The 14,874-nt window shown below is 32.8% G+C and overlaps 1 protein-coding gene across 1 annotated transcript; it reads right to left on the reverse strand.

The window, feature by feature from the left end:
- Positions 1-1,082: 1,082 nt before the first annotated feature.
- On the reverse strand, positions 1,083-13,851 carry LOC128041100 (ervatamin-B-like). Its single transcript, XM_052630428.1, has 2 exons — positions 13,488-13,851; positions 1,083-1,669 (listed from the first exon to the last, which is right to left on the reverse strand). The coding sequence occupies exons 1-2, from the start codon at positions 13,849-13,851 to the stop codon at positions 1,083-1,085; spliced, it is 951 nt and encodes a 316-aa protein (XP_052486388.1).
- Between the last annotated feature and the right edge of the window lie 1,023 nt (positions 13,852-14,874).

Below are 14,874 nucleotides of genomic sequence, written 5' to 3' on the forward strand. Positions count from 1 at the left end.
TGATTTTTTTTAAATAAAACCAATTTGATTAAAGTGTTGCAATTGATAAGGGGAAATCTCATTACCTTCGCCTACAATTATTTTAAACATAGGTTAACACGTAATTTGAGGACGAACTGAGAGAAAAACTTATTAAACCAGAGTTAAATATTCATCCCTTCATTGCTGTTTTCCAGTTGTATTGGTGCATGCAAACACTTCACTTGGATTTAACCATCAACCTTCCAACTTCCCCACTATGTACGATTAAAATATCACACAAGTGAAGAGATATTTTAAAGGAGAAAAGGATTGTTGGAAAAATATCCACCTAAGAAAGTTAATCTAAATTAAAAGTGATCTAATTTAATTAAAATTTATTGAGCTTTAATTATTAAATAAAATATGAATCAAATATTAATTTCTAACTAATACTGGGCTGATTAGGAATTAAAGTAGATTTAACTTTTTAAATTACTTATCTACTAATTTAAAAGATTAAAACTACAAAATTCAAAGATCTCATAAAATCGATAGATTTAAGCACGCTTTTGTATTTTATTTTGCTCTTGACTAAACAAATTTTACTTTATTAAATTTTGTATCTTAAAAAATGGTTGGTTTGCATTTAATTTATATATTTCTTAAGTTAGGCAATTAAATTATTGACTTTGATTGGCATTTTATGTAGATATTTCATAATTTTGTAAAGTCAATTTTAAAATTGGCTTACTTCGCATTTATGATGTTATTTTATTCAAATAAATTTAATGAATGTGAGATGCGTATAATTTTGATATAAAATTTAATTGTAATCTCTGTATGTTAGAGATTTTAGCTCCAAATGTTGGCAGATATTGGATTGAAATAAGATGTGAGAGATTTGGAAGAATTGTGGATATATTGATAGCAGAAAAGATCGAAGGTGATACGATATTTGTAAATAAATAATCATTTATTCATTATATAGATAAAAGGTTGGCAAGAGTGCAGGACTCATAGTTCCAAACAAACCACAAACATCAACACCATATGAAAGGAAGAAAAACACAACATATATCTTAGACCATTTGACACGGCTAACTAATTGTAGTAATATGAACTTATGCAGTTGGATACGAAGCTTTCATGGCGATACCACATAAGCCACCTTGCCTTTCCACATTCCTTTGAATCTTCATATACCCATTTTCACCCCAACTTTGTCCCCATGAATTCTTAATTAGCAAATAGTTTAAACCTTTTTTACTTGTCCCATATCCAACAATGGTGACTGCATGGGTGAGAGAATTTCCACAATCTCCTGTAAACACTCCACCATTGTAAAACTGAAAGTCTCGTCCATGGCCTTCAAGTGCAACCGACACCGGTTGATTCGGGACGGCCTTAAGCAATGCTTCTTCGTCGTTTTCCGGTACCATTCGATAGCCACTGATGGTGGCAACTTTGTTTATCTGTGTGTCGCAATTTTTTTGCATTTGTTGATATGGGTACCTTTTTTCAGTGGTTATTCCTTGGTTTTGGCTAATGTAATCGAAAGCATTCATCATCCATCCTCCTTTGCAACCTTGGTTTCCTCCATTTCTACTGCAATCCAACAGTTGTTGCTCAGATAATGGGATTAATTTACCAGTTTTGATTTTGATTAACCTTTCAACGGCTGCCACTGCTGAAAATGCCCAACAACATCCTGCAAAGTAAACCAACAAATAACCCTTTTCAAGTATTAGTGAATAAATAAATGCTCGGGGGAGCAGTATATATAATTATTTTAAATTTTTAATTAATTTTAGTGTTACCTATCAACTGAAAACTAACGCACACTACAGCAGAACAGGTTTTTAGCGGCGGTTTTTTAGGTCTTTAGCGGCACTTTTTAACGCCACTAACTCCATTTTCAGCGCTTCTACAAGCGCCACAAAAAATGCCGCTAACGACAACGTCGCTAACTATTGCGGCGCTTACATAAAGAAACGCCGCTAAAGATCATGTTCTTTAGCGGCGCTTAGAAAAAAACGCCGCTAAAGATCATGTTTTTTAGCGGCGCTTAAAAAAACGCCGCTAAAGATAATGTTCTTTAGCGGCGCTTAGAAAAAAAGCCCCTAAAGATCATGTTCTTTAGCGGCGCTTTAAAAAAACGCCCCTAAAGATCATGTTCTTTAGCGGTAACTTAGAAAAAACGCCGCTAAAGATCATGTTCTTTAGCGGCGCTTAGGAAAAAATGCCGCTAAAGATCATGTTCTTTAGCGGCGCTTAGAAAAAAACGCCGCTAAAGCTCATGTTCTTTAGCGGCGCTTTGAAGAACGCCTCTAAAAGTAATGTTCTATAGCGGCGCTTCTTCAAAACGCCGCTAAAAGTAGTGTTCTTTAGCGCTTATTTCACAAACGCCACTTTGTTTTGATATGACTTTTAGCGGCGCTTTTTAAAAAACACCACTAATTTTGGAATTTTTAAAATTAAATTTTTATTTTTTCACCCTCCTGCAACAGCAAATCAAAAGCAACCAAATCTAAACTAACCAAAAACAATAAATTTATATAATATTTCAAATTAAATGACTAAAATAATATTAATTGATAAATAAAAGTGAATTCATACTTTTCTTTACAAAAGCGTTAAAAGTATTTATGCAACATACACTATGACAATGGAAGTTGCGACTACTGAAACATCTTCATCATAATCTGAAGCTGCTGTTGAAGTTCATCGTACTTTTTGCTCTGCTCTGCTTCTCTCGATGCCGCATCTTTTTGAAGTCGTAGCTATAGTTCTTCATATTTCTTTTGAACCTCTGCTTCTATTGCTGCTTCTCTCGCTGCTTCTCTCGCTGCGACCTCTGCTTCTCTCGCTGTAGCCTCTGCTTCCCTCGCTGCCGCCTCTACTTTAAGTTGCTGCTGAAGTTCTTCATATTTCCTTTGAACCTCAAATGTGGTCGCTTGCATCTGAGCCATCTGGTCTTTTAACCTCTGAACTTCAACTTGAGATTGACTCCCAAGCCATGTATTGGTGCGAATGGATCCAAAATATTGGGTTAATGATAAAATATCCTTGAAATCGAACCCACCATACTTTTCGGGACCCAAAACTTCAGAATAATCGGTTATCAATGTCTTCAAGATGAACAGAACTATCACTAGAAGCAATCGCTTCAGTACTCAAATTTTTTTCCTTTAGTTTTTCCTAATAAATAAATCACATAGTTAGGAACGCAATATATAGTAAAAAAAATGCAATATAACAATGTCGCATTACATGCAATGAATTAAACCATTAGATAAAAACACTATAAATAACTAAAACAAGTGAAATCGTATTAAGTAAACGTACCATAATTTCACCAGCTTCAAGAGTCATAGCAGATCCATCTTTCTTCTTATGTGTAATTTCAAAAAGTTGTAGGCGTCCAACTTTTTGACCGGACTACCGTTCCTATAATATAGTAGTAAAAATATTATTTAATATAAATTTATACACATTTGAGAATATTAAAAATTAAAATACCTCGCCTCATTACACATGAAAAACTTCTCAACCTACTGTGTGAGTGAATTTTTGTTCTTTCAGCGCTTTTTCCAACTCGTTCACGATCCTACGTTATAAAATTTTTAGTACGTAAATAGTAAATACTATAAACCAAAATAATTACAATAGTTTGGAAGTATGTCGTACCTCGCCTTTCTAAGAATGCCAAAATCTAACCGTATCTTCCCATTGGTACCTCAACATACCCGGCGGGACATTTTGCAATTTCTCATCGAGGGTGGTTTTTTTCTTATAATATTTTTTCTTCAAAGTACTTTTATTGTCTCTCCATCCTTTTCCCAATGCCTTCTTTACATAAGCATCGGAGGCCTCTAAAGCAAACCTCGCCTACAAAAAAATACAAGTTAATAAAGTAAATATAAATGAAACTATTTCCCATAATTGGTTATGACATTAACATTTTGTTACCTTAATATTATCGAGGGCTTGGTTTTTGTTGCTATCGGGCATTTGACGCCATGACTCGTAGTTGATAGGCAACATATTCGGATTTCGTGCTAAAATGCCCATGTATCCTGCTAAAAGTTGAGCTTCTGATCCAACAGGCTGACCAAAACTATTTCTACATACCTTGACACGCTCGACTGGATCTAACTCGTATAACTCTCTAAGTATCGCACGTCCTCGACCTCTACGCGTCCCACCATTTTCAGCTACAAATGGTATATTATAATATAAGAATTTGAAAAATAAATCAATTATAAGTCAACACGCATGGAATTAATGTAAGTTACTTTGAACTTCCGTAGGATCCTCGTGTGTAATCGGAACATTCGAAGATCCAATTGTTGTCATTGTTCAAGATTATTTGTTTCATCGATTTTGGATCATTTTGAACAATGCTTTCCTTATAATTTTTCTTCTAGGCATTTTATTTGCAAGACACATAAAATGTAATTAAACTTAATAACTAGTTACAACAATAACAACACATATAAAATAGTTGAGTTATATAATAAGACCAAGATTTAATACTAATGTAAGTTACATATAATTAAACAATCGTAAAATCTTACTACATCATTATTCAGTAAATATCTTCATCCGTATCTGACGAACCCATTGAAATTGTGCACTAGTACTAGGGATATTATCGTTTAAGTTTTGTTCGAAATGAAAAGTTTCGATCATGTCGTCGATGTTATCTCTACTTCCCACGCCCATGTCAAACAAGTCTCTAGGGATGTTACGAGTACAACGTACCAACCCTCATCGTTGGATCTTTTGAGTAAAAACTTGTTTGACTTGTCTTGAGAATACATACGGCTCATCTATCGCTTGTTGTCCTGTGTGAATCAATCGGTCAAAGTTCACCATTGTAAAACCAAATTGATCTTGCTTGATTCCACGAATGTATTAACATCGCCCAATCACTCGAAATAAGACAACTTTCCATTTGTCGTAGTAATCCAACTCAATTATGTCGAGAAGTCGTCCGAAATATTCCACATTTCCTCGGCGGATTATTGTCCTGTGCTAGCATAACTTGTAATTGCGTAATTAACAACTATTCCACAATTTTGCATTCTCCTCAACCTCTCGCGATATTTTGTATGAAATCGAATCCGTTGATGAGGAACGACTATATCTTTTAACCACTCGATTTGGACCTTGGGAGAGCCATTTAACTTCGTCGTTTACGCTCTTCCCATTCCAAACCTATTGAATGGAAAGTAAACTAAGTAATTAAAAATGTTATGAGAAAGCATTATAATTTGTGTTTAAAGCTCCAACCACATACCGTTTGGCTTAACCATTCATAAAAAGATTCTGTAAACAACTTATTGATATCTCGATGTTGTGTTCTTCGGGAGCGCGCACGAGATCTCAATATTTGTTTGTACTCACTATGTTAAAAAAATGTGATCTTTGTTAGAAGATAAACAATTTTTAGTTTGATAAATATTTATAAAATTTGTAGAACTTACTTCAGTAAAGGTTCCAATGATTCGTGGTGAAAGCAGAACATATCGATGTGCTTGTACCCACGATAAATTATCTAATTCGCAATTTCAACTTTGCCGATTGGTTGTCCAAAACTTTGGAACAAATAAGTATCGGTTAAGTCATAGTCCGTGAGTCCAACATTCCTATTTGGTGCATTCAACCTTGTTTCGACATCTTCCAAATATCTCGAGCGTAAGGTCATACATTCCTCGCTAAGTAGCCTCAAAGAATCGATCCTTCTGGATATCGCTTGTTGCGGCAGTAAGACTTTAATTTGGATAGGAACCTAAACACAATATACAACATTATCAAAAGTTGTAACTAAAGGCATTGAGGTGAATGAAGGAAAATTTTAAAAATAATTCTTTAAGACCTTTCTATGGGATACATCCATCGATAGGAAACGGGTCCACCAAGAATTTCTTCGTACGGGAGATGAATTATCAAGTGAACCATAATGGTGAAGAAGGAAGGTGGGAAGATTTTCTCCATGTTGCATAAAGTCAAAGCGGATCGATCCTATACCTTCTGAAGTTCTTGAACATCCAAAACTTTGCCACAAATGGCTTTCATTATGTTGGATAGTTCAATGATACAAGACGTCACCTTCTTGGACATACAACATCGTAGAGCAACTGGCATTAAGTCTTACATCAAGATGTGATAGTCATGTGATTTTAGCGAATATAATCTTCGATCTTTAACACTAACACATCGAGATATATTTGATGCATATGCATCCGGAACCTTTATATCCTTCAACACCATGCAAAACAGTTCTTTCTCCGTCTTGGACATTGAGAAAATAGAAGGCGGCAACCGATATTTCCCATTCGGAAGTGGATTGGGATGAAGATCAGGCCGAATTCCCATTTGGACTAAATCAAGTCGACTCTGAAGATTATCTTTTGATTTTCCATCGACGTTCAAAATTGTACTCACAATGTTCTCGCAGACATTTTTCTCAATGTGCATAACATCAAGATTGTGTCGTAAAAGGTGATGCTCCCAATAAGGCAACTAAAAAAATACTTCTTTTTTTCCACAAGTCTGCCTCATTAGGATCGTCCTCTTCGTCGGAGCTTTCATCGGCTTCATCATTTGATCTTCTGTTTCTCTGTGTGTTTGGCGGTTGGTTCATCTTCCCATAAATGAAATTCATATCTTCCAACATGAACAAGATTTTAGAGCCACTGGTCTAGGAAGGAGCTTCTCTGAACTCTTCAGTGCCGTCAAATACAGAACTCTGAAATCTAAATCTATGATTTTTCGGTAACCACTGACGATGCCCCATGTAACAGGACTTCTTCCCATTGTACAACCATTGCGAGCATGTTTGTGTAGCATAACAAGGACACGCATAACGACCCTTAGTACTCCAACTGGATAAATTGGCATAAGCAGGAAAGTCATTTATGGTCCACATCAAAGCTGCACGTAAATTAAAGTTCTCCTTTCTCAGCACATCGTACATCTCGACACCAGCCCATTATTGTTTTAACTTTTCAATAAGTGGCTGTAAATAAATGTCGATATCATTCCCGGGCCCTTTCTCTCCAGGGATAATCATAGATAAGATAAGGGAAGATTGCTTCATGCAAATCCACGGAGGCAGATTGTAAGGAACAAGCACTACTGGCCAAGTACTGTAGGCAGTGCTCATGATCTTGAAAGGATTAAATCCATCAGATGCTAGCCCAAGCCTCACACTCCTAGGATCGCTTGCAAAGTTTGGAAATTTATTGTCAAATGCTTTCCAAGCTAAAGAATCTGCCGGATGTCTTAGTAATCCATCATCGGTTCGTCCATCATGGTGCCACGTCATTGACTCCGCTGTCTTCGATGACATGAAAATCCTTTGAAGCCTTGGTATCAACGGAAAATACCGCAAAATCTTAACGGCTTCTTCCTCATTGTGCATAATTTTCATCGTCGTTCCGTCTTCTGTGTTTCTATTTATCCAACGGGATTGGCCGCATACATGACAGCACTGTTGGTTTTTTCGATCGCCCCAATACAACAAGTAGTCATTTGGGCAACTATAGATTTTGTTGTACCCAAGGCCTAAATCTTTTATCATTTTCTTCATATCCTTGCATGACTGAGGGATTTTTGCAAACGGGAACATCTCTCTCAAAAACTCTAATAGCATTGTCAACGAGTTTCCGGTCCACCCTCCCAAACATTTTAACTGAAAAAGACGAACACAGAAGGCCATTTTTGAAAATTTTGATCCCTCATACAGTTCTTCGTTCATGTCACTAAGTAGAGCGTAGAACTTTGCCGCTTCTCCATTTGGCTCTTCATGAGGTACACTACTTCCCGGTTCGGTAAAAGCAGTTCCACCAATATTACAATCATCAGATCGAATAAAATCCCCTGGGAACAATTGCACACCATGATTGTGCATATTAAATGCATCCCGCAACATACCTTCCATGTCATCTCCTCTATCAGACTGATGGTAAGCAGTACCAGGATAAGATACCTCCATCGTTGAAGAGGAAGTACTTCTAGGGCATTCTCCATGAAAAAGCCATTGCTTATAACCCTTAACAAACCCATCAACAATTAGATGCTCGTATACAACCTCACGATAATGCCAGTTTATGTTGACACACTTCTTACATGGGCAAAGAATCATGTTCTCTTGGCTTGCATATTGAAATGCATAATTTAGCAAACTCTGCACCCCATTTCGATAACTGTTGCTAACCCTTGACAAATTCATCCAAGACCGGTCCATTTCTTAATTCTTGAAGTCTAACGTTGACGTAAATTTGCACGGGTTAGTCAAAACGCCAGTTATAACTATAAATGAGTTATGTAAGTTATGTACTAAGTTATGTATTAAACAATAATGTAAGTTAGGAAGGTTATGTATTATGTAAGTTATGTAAGTTATGTAAGTTATGTAAGTTATTTAATTTATGTAAGTTATGTAAGATATGTAAGATATGTAAGTTATTTAATTTATGTAAGTTATGTAAGTTATGTAAGTTTATATAAAAAAATTATAAGTTATGTATTATGTAAGTTTATATTAAAAATTTTATAAGTTATGTATTATGTAAGTTAAAAGTAATGTATTATGTAAGTTTACATATATGTAAACTTGCTTAAATTTTAGTAAGTAATAATTTTAAGTAACATACTTAAATTTTACATATAAGTAAACTTGCTTAAATTTTAGTAAGTAATAATTTTAAGTAACATACTTAAATTTTACATATAAGTAAACTTACTTAAATTTTACATATAAGTAAACTTACTTAAATTTTAGTAAGTAATGTATTTAATTAACATACTTAAATTTTAGATATAAGTAAACTTACTTAAATTTTACATATAAGTAAACTTACTTAAATTTTAGTAAGTAATAACATACTTAAATTTTACATATAAGTAAACTTACTTATGTAAGTTATGTAAGTAATGTATTTAAGTAACATATTTGAGTAATAAATTTAATATATATATTAGTAATAAGTTAAATGAAATTGTAAAAATATATTAAAAATATAATAAATTTGAATTTTAACTTTAATTTATGTATGTTATGTGAATTTTAACTTCAAAACAAATAAAAATAACTTTGAATTAACTTATATATGTTATGTTAGTTTTAACTAAATTTTTGAAAGTTATCTAAAATTAAACTTAAAAAAATTGAAAGTTTGAAATTTTTTCCATGATTCAAATTAAATAAAAGAAAACAAAACAAAGTAAATTTCCGTGATTAAAATAGCAACTAAAGGAAAACCAAAATTTTGGAGGAAAACATATAAATATTTGCAAACTATATACAAGCTTTTAGCCAAATGTTTATATTATTTAGACATAAATAACCTTCATTTTCAAATAATTTAGTTGCGATATGGAATAATATGTATACAACAAATAAGCATATTTGATATCAATGAAACTTAGATGTGAAAAGAAAGTGGATTAATTTGTTTTTAATGTAACGTATAGTTAAGAAATTTGAATAATTTTAAAATAAACAAATTTAATCCAATTCCCAATACAATTTATTAAATTGCTTCTATTTTGCTCAACATATATAGCATTCGTTGATGGATGATAACAGAAAACATAAGTCAGAAAAGTACATGGCAAAAGTAAAATAAGTAAAATGAAACATAAGCTAAAGGAAAACATCCAAAACCAATTACATATATACAAAACAAGAGCCCCAAAAGAAACATTTTTCCCTAAACATCATGATAAAACTATTACTGATTTAAGTTATGAACTAAAATATACCTTAATATTTCACTCAACTTTGTCTACTTCACTCTCACCAGCAAATAGAGACTGCTGTGAGAATTATAAATTTTGTTAACTGATTTGGGAGAATGCATATAAATAAGGGAAAAACTGTCAAATTTTAACATGTACCTGCCGAAACAATAGTTCAGCCAAAACACAGGCAGCAAACCAGATGTCAATGGTCAGATATGTATTAAGTTGCACCAAATATTAATTCTGCCTACAATAGATGAACCATGATCAGTTAGCAGCAAATATGTTTTCATTTTAGCTATCAAATATGTAAAAGTTTATCGATATCACAACCAAATATTACTTGGAAACATTAAATGGCGACTTAAAACTTTACCAATTTTAAAAAATTCAAATACTTAGAAAATATTGGGTTCCATCCACTCGCAGATTTCACGTTTGCAAATTAAACAATCATATTATATACACTACATGATGAATTGCTACTTTAACGGTATCCTCCTGTATGTATCATATAATCTACAACATTCTTACATTTTCATATTTTACCATTCCTATTGGTAGAGATATTGCTTTATAACTAAAATTTATTATTGCAAACATTCTTACATTTTCATATTTTACCATCTAAAATTTAAAAAATTATTACGAAACATATCTAAATTTGTATTATAATATTTAGGTAGATGATAAATTGAAATTGAGCGAATGGTTATTGGATTAGATATTGATATTTATTAATAAAATTTAATATTTAAATAAACTTGTTATTATTGTTATTACTTGAAATACATTATATAGTACTATAAAAAATGTTTAAAACTATTTCCTCAACGTTAAATTAAAAATATAAAAAGATATTAAAAATTTATTTTGCAATTTAACATGCGGGATGAGAACTGAACCAAACAATGGATTGGCAATCACCATTTTCATGTCTACTGTATAAACAATGGATTGGCTTCAACTCAACCAAACAAGTATTAAATCACTGACAGTCACCAGACCAAATAAGTGGATTCAAAACAAGAGCTTTATACCTTGGAAAGTGTATCGGCCAAAACTGAAGATGGAGTCCAAAAGCTTGGGAAAGTTGAAGCTTCAAATCGTCAGTAGTGAAAGAAAGGAGCCGTTTAGCCTTCATCGGAAGCGGATGAGAGGAAAGGAAAATAAAAATAAAACAGTTAGTTGCTTAAAAGGACGAACTTACCGATGGTTGCTGACCGAGACGGACGGAGAATGTGATGCAAAGACAGAGACGGCAGAGTACCAAGTGGTCGGGTTTGGGGAGTCATAGGGATTAGGGGAGATTTTAGGGATTTGGGGGGAGAAAGAATTTTGGGGGAAATCAGGGGGAGAAAGAATTTTGGGATAACGGATGAAAAAAAATGATCGGGTTCCAATTTTGGTCAGAATGATGGAAAAAAATGACGCCGTTTTCATCTAAAAAATTAACCATTTTGCGGCGTTTATATTAAGCGCCACTAACTATAAGTCGAAACGCAGTCGTTTCATCAACAAATAGCGCACACCTGTGGCGTTTTTGAATAAACGCCACTAATAATACAGCGACACGGCCTCGTATCGATAAATGTTAAAACATTTTTGCGGCGTTTTAATTAAAGCGCCACTAACTATAAATCAAAACACAGTCGCTTCATCAATACTTACCTCAAACTCGTGGCGTTAAAAAAATCGCCACTAATAACATTTAAAAAACGGCAGCGTTTTTATAAATGTTAGAATAATGTTGAGGCATTTTAAGCAAAGCGCCACTAAATATAAGATCAAACGATGTCATTTCCCCAACATTTAACTCAAGCTTGTGGCGTTTCCAAACAAACGCCACTAATACCATTGACAAAACGACAACATTTCGATAAACATAAATACAAATTTGCGGCGTTTCATGTAAAGCGCCACTAAATATAAGATCAAACGATGTCGTTTCCCCAACATTGAACTCAAGCTTGTGGCGTTTCCAAACAAACGCCACTAATACCATTGACAAAACGACAACATTTTGATAAACATAAATACAATTTTGCGGCGTTTCATGTAAAGCACCACTAAATATAAGATCAAACAATGTCGTTTCCCCAACATTTAACTCAAGCTTGTGGCATTTCCAAACAAACGCCACTAAAATAAAACATATAAAACGTAACGTTTTACAGTATCAGACACAAATTTTGCGGCGCGTTTTATAAAAAGCCACGAATTTCTAACCTTTTGCGGCGTGCGGTTGAAAACGCCACTGAGGACACTGATCAAAACGCAACGTTTTGCCATTTCTGAAACAAAGTTGCGGCGTTTTTATATAAACGCCACCATGAAAACAGAGTAAAACGGCATCGTTTTTCATACTAATCCATATTTGTGGCATTTTTTACTAAAATGCCACTAATGCATAAACACTAAAATAAATTTAATTTCTATCCTTTTTTATTAACCTTAAACCCTTAGAACCATAAATAGTAAGACATTAACAATAAAAAACTAAACCCTAAATCGTAAACCCGAAATCTAAATAATAAACATTAACCATCGACCTAAAACACTAAACCCTAAACTGTAATATACCCTATAACACCCTAAACTTAATTTAAACCATAAATATATATTATAAGTTACAATTAAAAGTAATTAAAAGAATCGATATTGCTTGTTTAAACCCTAAAAATAACTTTTCTTTATATTTTTTATCAAATCCCTAACCCTACTTAAACCCTAATACCAACTTAACCCTTAAACCATAATTAAACACTAAGACTCGACTATAAAAACTAAACTCCAAACAATAAACTTTAAAACACTAAATATCCCAAACCCAATATAACATACCGGCCTAAACCTTAACCTACAATATATTAATATAGTACTAAACATTAAACCTTAAACCCTAAACCCCTTAAACTATAGCCCTTAAACCCTCTTAAACCCTAAAATTTTTTAATCAATATTAAGTATCGCTTCCACAATTCTTTATAAACATATATGACCTTTTACATTAATATATATATATATATCTATGTGTATATACATGTACATCAATATCCACATGAAATTTTTAGGGGTTTAGGGTTTTAAAGATTATGTTTTTAGAGTTTAAGGGTTTTGAGAAAGCAATATGGTCGGCATCGATTTTAACAGCTTAATGGTAACTTAAATGAAAACTTCTAATTATAATTAATATAAATAAATCAATTAAATAACAAATAGAAAAATAATTATTTTGCGGCGCTTATCAATAAATGCCGCTAAATCACCCAAATACTAAGTAAAACGATCGCATTGGGCTTATGTTATTGGCAGCGCTTATCCAAAACGCCGCTAAAACCCCGAATACTCAGAGAACGATGTCGTTCGGCTTATATTTATTTGCGGCGCTTTCGTAGAAACGCCGCTAAAGTACTGAACATTAGCGGCGCTACCTCAAAAACGTCGCTAGATTATCGAATGCTCAGAAAACGACGTCGTTGGTCTTAGGTTTGTTTGCGGCGATTTATCAAAAACGCCGCTAAATCCCCGAATGCCCTGAAAACGACGTCGTTGGGCTGAGGTTTTGCGGCGCTTTATAGAAATCGCCGCTAATGCTTTTTCTTCAGCGGCATTTTCCGTTAAGCGCCGCTAATGATTGATCTGGAGCGGCATTTGTTATTCAAACGCCGCTAGAAACGCCGCTAAAATCCTGTTTTGGTGTAGTGGCAGTTGTGAAATTATTAAAATATTCTCGTAACACCAATTTAATTATATGTATTATTGAGACTTACCATATTTACCCTGATTCTTAATAGGAGTAACGGCATTTTGGTCCCTCCAATTGAAGCTTTTCGGAGCGTTTAAGTAGTTTTCATACATAAACGATGTTGATTCCAACCATGTGGGATTGTTCTGCATCTTGTATCCAGTGTGAGTTGCAATGAATTCATCCTGTGTCATGTCTGCAAATTCATTGAGGCCTAGCTTAAAACTCCTATTTCCGCCATTGTTGAAGCTCTCAATATATTCCAAGTTGTCTTTGAATATATCAAGACGCTTCTCCTTCTCCAATTGTCTCTCATATTTTCGACTGAAATCAACCATCCATTGCTCATGTTTGTCAACAATGGTGCTTTCAAGAATTGTTCGACACATGGCAAGAGATACCAATGTCCCAAGAATTAAAAACAAAAACACATGGATTAAACTCATCAATTTTTTTTTTTTGCAATACAAGCAGAGATACTCCACTAATTTAAGGGCTTTTTTCTTTTCTAATTGCTAAGTTGTGAGGAACTAGCACTCAATGAACCTATATATATACTACAAAAAATTATTGAAATAAATATTTTTTAATTAAGTCATCTAATGAAAATTCAACTAAAATGCCAATCAAGTCTATTTTTTTAAAAAAAGAACAACAGTATTTTTTCTTAGCAAAATCCAAATTTGACAAATAAAACTCTGTTCACAATATAATATGAAAGAGAAAATTGTAATCTTTCTAATTGATGAACCCTACTCACAATATTTTCTATTTTCTTTCTCTTGAATTGAAAATCGATTTTAGGAAATCACCCAAAGTTCACATTATGTTAATTACTACTACATATTTTCATTTTGGACCTTCTAATCTCTATTATTTTGTTAGAATTGTAACTTTGTGAAACTATATACACGTTAATTATTTTAATAAGATTATGTTTTGTAATATAATTAGGGAATGTAAGATGATGAGTAATTCCTTGTTTGGCTCATTTGAATGGAATATAAGATTCAAATGGTTGATTTACAGAATGTAAGATTATTTAGAAGCACATTTTATTAAATTATATTTGTTATAAATTTTTTAACAAGTATAGTTTCTTTAATAGTTTTAGTCTAAATTTTCAGAAATTAATAATAAATTATTATATTTTTATTACAATCTATATACTAATAAGTATATAATAGTTAAATAAATTTATAAATCATAATTATAATAATTAATGAAAAATAATTACGTCACCAATCATAATTATAACTATAATTAATATAGTAATAAATAAGTCATTACTGTAAATATAGTAATTATAGTTTTAAAGTATGATAACTGTTGTTTCACGATTTATTAAAAACTTTAATTTTATTAAAATAATAAAACAAAGAGTAAATATGCCCGAAATTCAAGATTATATC

The sequence above is a fragment of the Gossypium raimondii genome, chromosome 5, assembly GCF_025698545.1.
Source record: "Gossypium raimondii isolate GPD5lz chromosome 5, ASM2569854v1, whole genome shotgun sequence".
Classification (NCBI taxonomy): Eukaryota; Viridiplantae; Streptophyta; class Magnoliopsida; order Malvales; family Malvaceae; genus Gossypium; species Gossypium raimondii.